The 9,879-nt window shown below is 26.4% G+C and overlaps 1 protein-coding gene across 1 annotated transcript; it reads left to right on the top strand.

The window, feature by feature from the left end:
• The first annotated feature begins 2,715 nt into the window (after window positions 1–2,715).
• On the top strand, window positions 2,716–5,757 carry LOC101511950 (B3 domain-containing protein At2g36080-like). Its single transcript, XM_004513526.4, has 2 exons — window positions 2,716–3,537; window positions 5,276–5,757. Exons 1-2 carry the CDS (start codon window positions 2,856–2,858, stop codon window positions 5,560–5,562), a joined length of 969 nt encoding a protein of 322 aa, XP_004513583.1. The 5' UTR covers window positions 2,716–2,855; the 3' UTR covers window positions 5,563–5,757.
• The last annotated feature ends 4,122 nt before the right edge of the window (window positions 5,758–9,879 follow it).

The following is a 9,879-nucleotide window of genomic DNA, read 5'->3' as shown; positions in this document are numbered from 1 at the left end:
ATAAATTTTAACCCAATTCATAAATCAAAAAAATCTCACATTTTTAATTTATATTTGAGGGCGAAAATTGGAAAAACATGACGACATAAATATTTTTATATGAGTTAATTATAAGTCAATGAACAGACAACTTAAATAAAAATTATAATTTTGTAGATTTAATATTGTATAACCGATACAAATTTACATCTAATATATATTCTCTATAAAAATTTAAAAAAAAAAATTAAGAAGAATAATTTTAATAGATGATTCATAAAAATCAAGTATCGTACCAAAGGATGAATCCTTGACAACAAATAAATTTTAACAACAAATAATATTGAATATATATTTTAATAAATTATAAATAGATTTTGATTATCAAATAATATGAATATTTTTAGAGTATCGAAGCAAAAAGTTTAACTAGAAATGGTCCAACAGTAAAGATAAAGTGATACACGTGACATAAATACTATTCTTTCATCCTGAAGATAATACACTTTGGAGATAGTTAAATGAATTAGACCTATGAGTACATATGTCCATAAAATATAACATTACATTACAAAGTAGGGCATGGACCACACTCCCTTGGCTGAGTTAAATTTTCATAAAATCATCAACGACCACACCCCTAGCTCGATCTGAAGCATAAGAATAAAGTGATTGGAACATAAATTAAAAATAGTAAGTTTGTACCGTGTTACCTATTACATATGTACGGCATATCGTTTATCCTAACTAGAAAGGTTGAAATAATGAAATATATAAAAGTAAAATAAAGAAATAAAAAGAAACATAAAGTCAATGGTTGTTTGGTGATAATGAGGCAAAATGTAAAATGGAATTCGGTGTGTAAATAAATTGGTAAAAAGGTAACTAGGCCGGCTGTTGGATGTGATATAGAATGAAGTAAGTGAGTGAGCAGATTGATTATGATGATTACTTACTTTGTGTGAGTTTTGAGAGAAAACTTTCCAATCCATCACTTGACTTGATTTGTTTGCTATTTTAGTAACATGGGATGTCCTTAATTACACGAAATTACTCACCTGTAAAATCACTTTCTTTTCATGAATCATGGACATACATGTCCGCCCCAATTCAGTAATAATTCATTTTTTACTCCCTCACATTCACTTTTTTATAACCCTATTTTTAATTGAGTTTTAGTTTTAATCATTTGAAAATAAATATTACTTTTTATTTTCACATTTTAAGATCCTCGTTGTTGTCTATCTTATATATTTTTTTCTTCTCTTTCTCTATAATAAAATTGTTCTTTAAATTTTTTTATTTATCTTTATTATCAATTTACCCAAGAAACATAATCTCGTCTTCAAATAATTAATATATATTTTTTTTTTGTAATTTACCACTAATAAAATTTTCACGATACCTATTAATAACAAAAAGAGGAGTTAGTATACTAAAGAATATGGTGGAGTAATAATACTTTATTTACTTTTACTTTTTTCGACATAAACATATTTTTTAAATATAATTAAGGAGCTTGTGGAACATAAGAAGTAAAGAATTCAATCATCAATTAAAAAACAATCAGTGTCTACTTTGTAAAAGAGATTTGACTCGTATTTTTTTTGGTACATAAATTTGACTCTTATTAGTATAAATGATGAGAATTTTTTAGCAGCCGCTCGTGAATGTGAACAATATGTGAGGAAGAGATGGATTAATGCTAATCATGTGCATAATTTGGGAGAAGGAGGCACCTAATTAGAAGTGTTGTTTTTAGGTACTTATTAAAACTATTTGAACAATTAAATAAAGTTTGTTAATTTTGTTCCTGTCAAACGAAAAAGCTTGTTAATTTTGCTGATAAGTAAAAATAAAATAAAAAATAACTCCAATTTTTAGGATTCAGATTGCAATTTGACACTAACACTAGTTATTAAACTAAAAGATAATTACTCTACATAGATAACTATAACATTAACTTTCACAAGGGATACAGATTGTCTTACCTCTTCCCAATAATTAAATATTGGTGTGTAAAAATTGTAAGACAGTCACTATTTAATATGTTTTACATGTTTTTTTTAATATATTTTACATAGAACACATTTGATTGGTAAATTAGCAAGTTTACACGAAGGATGTCAATTTTTAAAAGTATTCTGTTCTAGTTTTAACAAAATATAAATTTTTAAAATGGATATTCATAAGTATAAAATAATTATAATAATTAAATAACCATGTAATAATGTTAACACAAAATTATTTTTTATTTATAAAAATATACATAGTTAAATTAAAGATTCAACTTCTAACAAAAAAAAAAATTAACTTTAAAATATTAGAAAGTAATTTTTCAATAAAAAAATACTAGAAGGCGTAAGATAAAATATAACATTGAAAATAAATATAACATATAATTTTTGGATAAAAAAATTGTAGGATTTGAACTATTTGTCTTATCTACTGTTTTTCTAATTATGAAAACCACATAATCAAAAGAAATACCAGTATTAAATGAGAATATATTTTTTATCTTTATGATATCATATTATATTAGTCAAGAAAATATTAATATTATGAATATAAATAAATTTTATATTGACAACTAATTTAAATAATTGAATTTATATAATTATAATTTTGACTATAATTACTAAAAAAATTGAAATTTGTTTACATTCCATTAAATGTATTGTTTTATAATTGACGTGAATATTTCCATTTCTCTGCCTCTCTCTTTGTCATCATCATATCTTTAGCAAGCTCCCATCAAATATATAGTTCACCACCACAGTTTCCATTTCCACATCAAACTATAATCATCATCACACGCCTCTTCCACTTTCTTTTTTTCTGTCTCTCAAAAACAAAACAAAAAAATTCTCATCAAAATGGATCTTCAAGGAACAACACTATGGTGGACTCAAAATCAACCACAACAAACTATGCTATTAGTTGAACCAATCCACCATCCCCAACCACAATGGTTCAATTCTCAAACATATCCAAACACACCTCATTTCAACACCAACGAAGAAAACGAAGACAAAGATAACACCGCCATAAAGTTAATCGAAGACGAAAAAGAACCAATGTTCGAAAAACCGTTAACACCGAGCGACGTTGGGAAACTAAACCGCCTAGTGATCCCAAAACAACACGCGGAAAAATACTTCCCACTCGGCGGCGGTGACTCGGGCGAGTGCAAGGGACTATTACTGAGTTTCGAGGACGAGTCGGGGAAGTGTTGGCGATTCCGTTACTCGTATTGGAACAGTAGTCAAAGCTACGTGTTGACTAAAGGTTGGAGCCGTTATGTTAAAGATAAGCGTTTAGATGCTGGCGACGTCGTTTTGTTTGAACGACACCGTGTTGATAGTCAGAGGCTTTTTATTAACTGGAGGAGAAGGAAGTTGAATGGGAATGAAACGGCGCAGGTTAGTAGGGGTAAGGTAAGTGATGGGAATGGAAAAAATGAGGTTGCTGTTGGGTGGTCCAGAGGCTTCTATCCTGCGCACCCTTATCCTGCGCATCACCTCTTACCTTACCAACATGATCACTGTCTTCATGCAGGTTTGTTATCTCATTCTCATCAATACAATCTCATTTTTTTTTACATTCACGCCTCTTTTTACACCGTTAACTTTTATATATTATACACAAATTGTGTCATTGTTGTTGCTGGGAATTTCAAATCATGGTTTACATTTTAATCCAATATGGATGAATTAATTTTTTTTCAACTATCAATATTATTAATATTTTGTTGAAATTGATTATATCTACAATTGTTTTATTACTCAATTCTCTAACTCCTCTACTACTGAACTAATTTTATATATAGGAAACTAATATATTTTTTTTTATAACATGAACTAATTTTATATATAGGAAACTAATATATTTTTTGTTATAACATGAACTAATATTATATCAGTACTTTTACACTTTTTTTCACCTTATCCTTTGATGAGTGTGGATAATAACTCTTATAGATAAATATTGGAAGGTTACTTTGTTGAAGATTGAATAATATTAGTATCCTAATTTTAAAAATTTTAAATATAAGAGAAAGTTGAATCAGAGAATATTTAAATTAGTATATTAAATTTAAAATTTAAATTTTATACAAAAGTTTCTTACTTCAACAAAATCACAGCAATACTCATGTTTAATTGTCTTTTTTTTAAAAAAAAAAATATACAATAATTTTTTGAAGATAAAAAATAATTAAACAAATTGTGGATGGAAAATTAATTAATTGAATAAATGCAGTTTGGATGATAAAAAATTGAATAAACACTTAAGATGTTAAAATGCCATTTGAATATGCAATTTTTCACTTTTTTGTATTAAGTGGGTAAATTCAGCGTCAAACTATTTAGTTATAACATATCTCTAACTAACTACATAAATAGAATTAGTGAAATCCGTTTGCTTTTAAATTTTTATTTCACTTTTGCTTGCTAACTTTAAATATGGTTGATCTTCACGTTTATTAAGTAAAACTAGTACTAACATTTGCACTAGTTCTAAATTACATATTTATCTAAATAACATTTTTTTACTATTTTCTTGAGTAAAATAAGACAACATAAAATAATTACATTCTTGTGGAAGTGCGTGAAATCTACCTTCCAATTAATTGGGAGAAACGTGGTTTTCTGTTGGGATTTATGAGAAGGCAAATCCTTTGTTTTCATCTGTTTAGTTCAAACATCACGTGATGCATACGCGCCCATTTTCGTTCATTGAACATGATATTTTTTTTACCAAAAACGATATAAACATATTTTATTTTTAATAATAAAATCTTATAGGTACAGAAAACTAGGCGGTGGTGTTTGATTTGTTTCTTTCACATCATCCTAATCAGAATCGAATTTTGAATAGTTACATTTTTCTAATCTATCCCTTATCATTTATTTAAAGTGTATAGGAATTATTAGTCAGTGATCTAAATATAAAAGTAAAATATTAAAAATATTTATTTTTATATTTTAATTTAATTGATAAAATATTAAAATTTTGATGTTAAATATTATATTTTAAATTTGAATATAATATTTTGTAGTTATATTTCTGACCTTTTTGTAATATGTAAAATCTGGTATACAACAAAAAATATTGAAATTTTTTTTAAAATTTGTATATCTAAATTTTTTAAATTTAAATATCTATTTTTTATTTTCCAACTAGTATCTTAAAAATATTTGTCAAGCCAGTGTTACTAAGACACTTTTTTAATGTTTAAATGCAACACTTAACTAAAGTGTTAATAATCCATGCACGTGTTATAATATTGTAACAGGTAGAGGGTCCCCACAAGGTCAGAACCAAAGGACGAAACCGGTAGGAAACAACAGTTCAAGTTCTAGTTCAAGTCCAAGGGAACTTAGGTTATTTGGGGTCACTATGGTATGCCAACCTGAACATGATTCAACACCACAATGTTCCTCCTATGATAGTAACAATATGCCATCAACACAGGGTACAGATCATACCCAACATCTCTACCACTATCATCAACCTTCTTCTCATAATTCTAATTCCAATTCCCACTCTCACGTGGTACGTCACCAACCATATTATTACTAGATATATGTAATGTAACCCGTCGAGGTTTTATTCTCAAGTTACTTTTGCCATTTTTTTTTAATTAGGTGTAAGATATTTAACTATGTATCGACTTCAATTTTAATTGTGCCAATTAATTTATGCATTAATATTTTGATTAACATGAAAAGAAACTGTTGTTGGTCGACTATATATTATTATTATAGAGGATCTTAATTTCTTGTCTTATTCTTTGGAATGCATTCAAATTTACTAGTGATGTTCTTTATTATAAGGGCCTCTAATAAAATTTATGAAATATTAAAAAAATTACATTTTTCAACAATAAATTATTAGTGGAATATTTGTAAAGAAAAATAAACAATTTATATAAAAAATTTAAAAAAAAAATCTTAAATTAAAAAAAAAAATAAAGAAAAGAACGAAAGATGGTTTTATAATTAAGGACAAAGTAGTTTGTTTTCTCTATATACTACAATAAGTTATTCAATCAACCATTTCATACTCACCTGTAATCATGTAATGAAATATAAGCAAATAAATAATATGTATAATTAAAAAATAATTAATATTACATTGTAAACAAAAAGTTTTCATTTATTTTTCATTTATTTTTATTAATCATGTAATTAATATTTATTAATGTTCATTCATATCGATTAAAAATAGTCTTTAACATGTTCAAATAAATCATGTGTTGACAAATCATATTTAAAATTAAGAGGATGTTGAATTTGGTGATAGTCTCTATAAATTATTACACAAAATATTGTATTGACTAAATGAGTCATTTTCAGATACTTCAATAAACACATGAAGTACAAACTTGAAACAAATTAAAATACCACAACAAAACGGAAAGTCCAAATGCCACATTAAAACAGAGAACAAATCAATATCGCATTCGAACGACGAAATCACAAATAAAAGAAAAGAAAAAATTAAATTAAATATATGTAAAAACCACTTATTTAAATAAAAAGAGGAAAAAAATGAGTTAAATAAGGGTGATTTCAAACAAAAAAATCCTTAAATCAGTCATCTTCAATGAATTAACAACAAAAAAGGACTAACAAGACAAAAGTGGTGTTTGTTTCCCGTTAAGTCTCATAATATACTAAAAGTTAAACATTAGGAGAAACGAAAATTCTCTTTAAAAATTCATTTTATCACTAATCCTTTCAAGGTATCATATGATTTATCATAGATCAATACTTAAAAATGACTTAAAATTCTAACAATAATTGATGATAGAAGTAAAAGTTCAATGCACTACTCCTCTTCCTTGGGTTTGAGATAGTGAATTATTAATTAGTGTCACTTCGACAAGTTTAGTTTTAGAGTCCCATACTTATTTTATATATGTTTTTATCAAACTAACATAAATCAAGTCACTTCCTCAACTCTAAAAATGAGGATGACCATGAACTTCTACTCCTATGAAACAAATGTTTATTATCTTTAAAATTTTAAATGGTTTTCAAATATCAATTCACTGTAGACCAATAATTATACAAAGTGGTTCACTTTAGAATTTTCACTCTTTTTTAATTTTTATAAACTCATTATATTACCACCTTGAGAGTCTTCTCAATTTTACTAACTTTTTTATTCCACTTAAAAAAATGAGGATTATATTTTTGCTGCATTAAAAGTTGTGGAAATATTGGTTCTGTATTAGGTTCTCTTTTCCTTAATTTATGCAAATGTTTTTTATTTTTTATTTATTTATTTATTATTAAATCATAAAGAAAATTCCTCCAATAGATAGTTCAGTAAATGAATTAAGAAGTATTGAAGAAGTTTTAAAAAGGAGATCTCATATATAAATTCAGAAAGTTTCTAATTTATAATTTTACACATAAAGCTATAATAGATTGTTTTTATAAGTGGTTCATTGTATCACTCGAAATTTTAACGATAATAAAACGACAACAATAATAAATATATGTTAACGATTCCCCTAATTCTGACAATTGAAGCAATTACTTGATCGATTACAGTCGATAAAATAAGAGAAAATGAATGTAATTTAAATCTTAACACGTCGAATTGACATCAATCAAATTATCATATCAACCATAAAAACATTGACTTATGCTTTAAAAAAATCATCATTAATCATCATTAACATTAAAATTAACTCTTAAATATTAATCCACGATAGATTACAATGTTATACTCTCTATCTCACATAATGAATGTCAGTATAGAAAATAATATATCTCAAAATAAATATTATTCACAATTTTCAAATGTAACTTTAATTATTTTATTTTCTGTATATTACCTTCAATGATTGCAATATATACAACTTTTAATAATTATTATATTTTATATTAATAATAATAAAAACTATCAATAATAAAAATAAATAATATAATAAAAATATTACAATATATACAACTTTTAATAATTATTATATTTTATATTAATAATAATAAAAACTATTAATAATAAAAATAAATAATATAATAAAAATATCTCACTTTTTATTTTAATCTTTATATTTTTTAATATATGTGCAAAACATGTTGTAATTAGGAGGAGGAAGTTGAAAGTTTGTGCAAACAAACCCAACACGTTTGTCCAAGTGGTAATTAAACAGCCAACTACTAGTTGCCGCCTTTCTCTTACAATTTGGGGCACTTCTGATCACACACTCAAGTGTGTATAGTACGTAGCTAGAGGTATTCTGAAATTCCAAAATCTCTTTCACTAGATGTCAGTTAGTTTTCTTTGTTAGTAGCATTAATTATGTAAGTAGCAAACGTGTTCTAGTGACGATGTCCAACCAAACCTTCTGATCATCTGAGAACAGCATCACCCTTTGCAAAATTTCATGTCCCCCCAATTACTCCACCCAAGATATAAGTAATGATATTTTCTTTTATCCTTAATAATTTAAATATATATATATATATATATATATATATAAAGTATTTTGTTTTAACTAACAAATAAAATTAATAAAAAAATTAAATCGACTTAAATTTATTATTTCGTACTATGTGTATTCAAAGTTAAAATAACTAAAATTAAAGGATAGAAAGAGTATTATTACATTCGCTAATCAAATTCTAAGAATTTAATAATGTTAAATTGATAATTTGTATTGTTTTGCAAATTTATTTTTTCAAAGAGAAAAATAAGTTTACTATTAGAAAAATTGTTTTTAGTGCCGGCCAAAAACTCATGCTAAAGAGTAAAAAGTCGACGCTATCAATGATTTGGTGTCAGATTAACATCAATGTCCAGTCAAAGATAAATCACTCCAAGCTAAATATTAGTGTCGGTTAAGTGACATCTGACGCTTAGCGTTGTCAGGACCGACACAAACGTTAAAAATAACACATCCAACGCTAGAATTAATTCACTGACACGTCATCTGACAAGAATCTATAGAATCAACTTGTTGACGCTAAATTCAATAATTAGTAGTCAACAAAATATGTAGCGCTAGAAAGACTGACGCTAAAGTCAACTAAAAGAAATAATCAATAAATGAAAGTAAGCTCAATAAATATAACATCATCAGGTAGTTTGGCGCTAAAGTCAACATATTGACTGTCAACAAAAGGCTGACGTTATGCTGCAACTGCATGTGTTTTTTTGCACCCGCACAATTATTTTTTCACCTAATAAAATCATTAATGCTTAAGAATCATTAAAATCAAGAACAACCCTTAAATTTTTCGCAAAAAGTCATATTGCATTAACAACATAACAAGTACACCATAAAATAACATTTGTTCTAAAACTATTAAATAATAACATAGTATGAAATTACATAATAACAAAGTTACACAAAATACATAATTACAAGACCAAGCTTCCTCTAGTGACTGATCGTCCCTAAAGTATGAGCAGGTGCTACAGTTTGAGTTGATGCTAGAGGCTGAGACATGGCTAGAGACAATCGTTTAGGTTGCTTGGTGGTAGACTATTTGCGACGGAAGACATCTCATTGTTCATTAAGTTTGTCATGTTTTAACATCTATGGTTTTTACCTTGTAGGAAGGAACTTTCCTTTATCCACTACAACATTTTAGTGCTACGACAATGCCTATTTTTTATGACACTTTTTTGGACTAGTTTGTTAGTCATAAATTTTTATTTACTTATAATAAATGTTTTTTTTTTTACTGCTTGTTACAATTATGTGTTTTGACATTTCGTGTTGTGCTTGTTAAGTATGTCTTTATACATTTCCTGTTACATAGTGTTATATGTACTTACAATTATTTTTTTGAACTGCTTGATAAGATATTGGGTCTATTTGTTAAAATTTTGGACTTTGAATAATAATTCTCAACATAGTTTTTTTGATTGTAGGGA

Source organism: Cicer arietinum, chromosome 4 (genome assembly GCF_000331145.2).
Source record: "Cicer arietinum cultivar CDC Frontier isolate Library 1 chromosome 4, Cicar.CDCFrontier_v2.0, whole genome shotgun sequence".
In the NCBI taxonomy this organism is placed as follows: domain Eukaryota; kingdom Viridiplantae; phylum Streptophyta; class Magnoliopsida; order Fabales; family Fabaceae; genus Cicer; species Cicer arietinum.
This window is presented reverse-complemented; position numbering and strand designations above follow the sequence as displayed.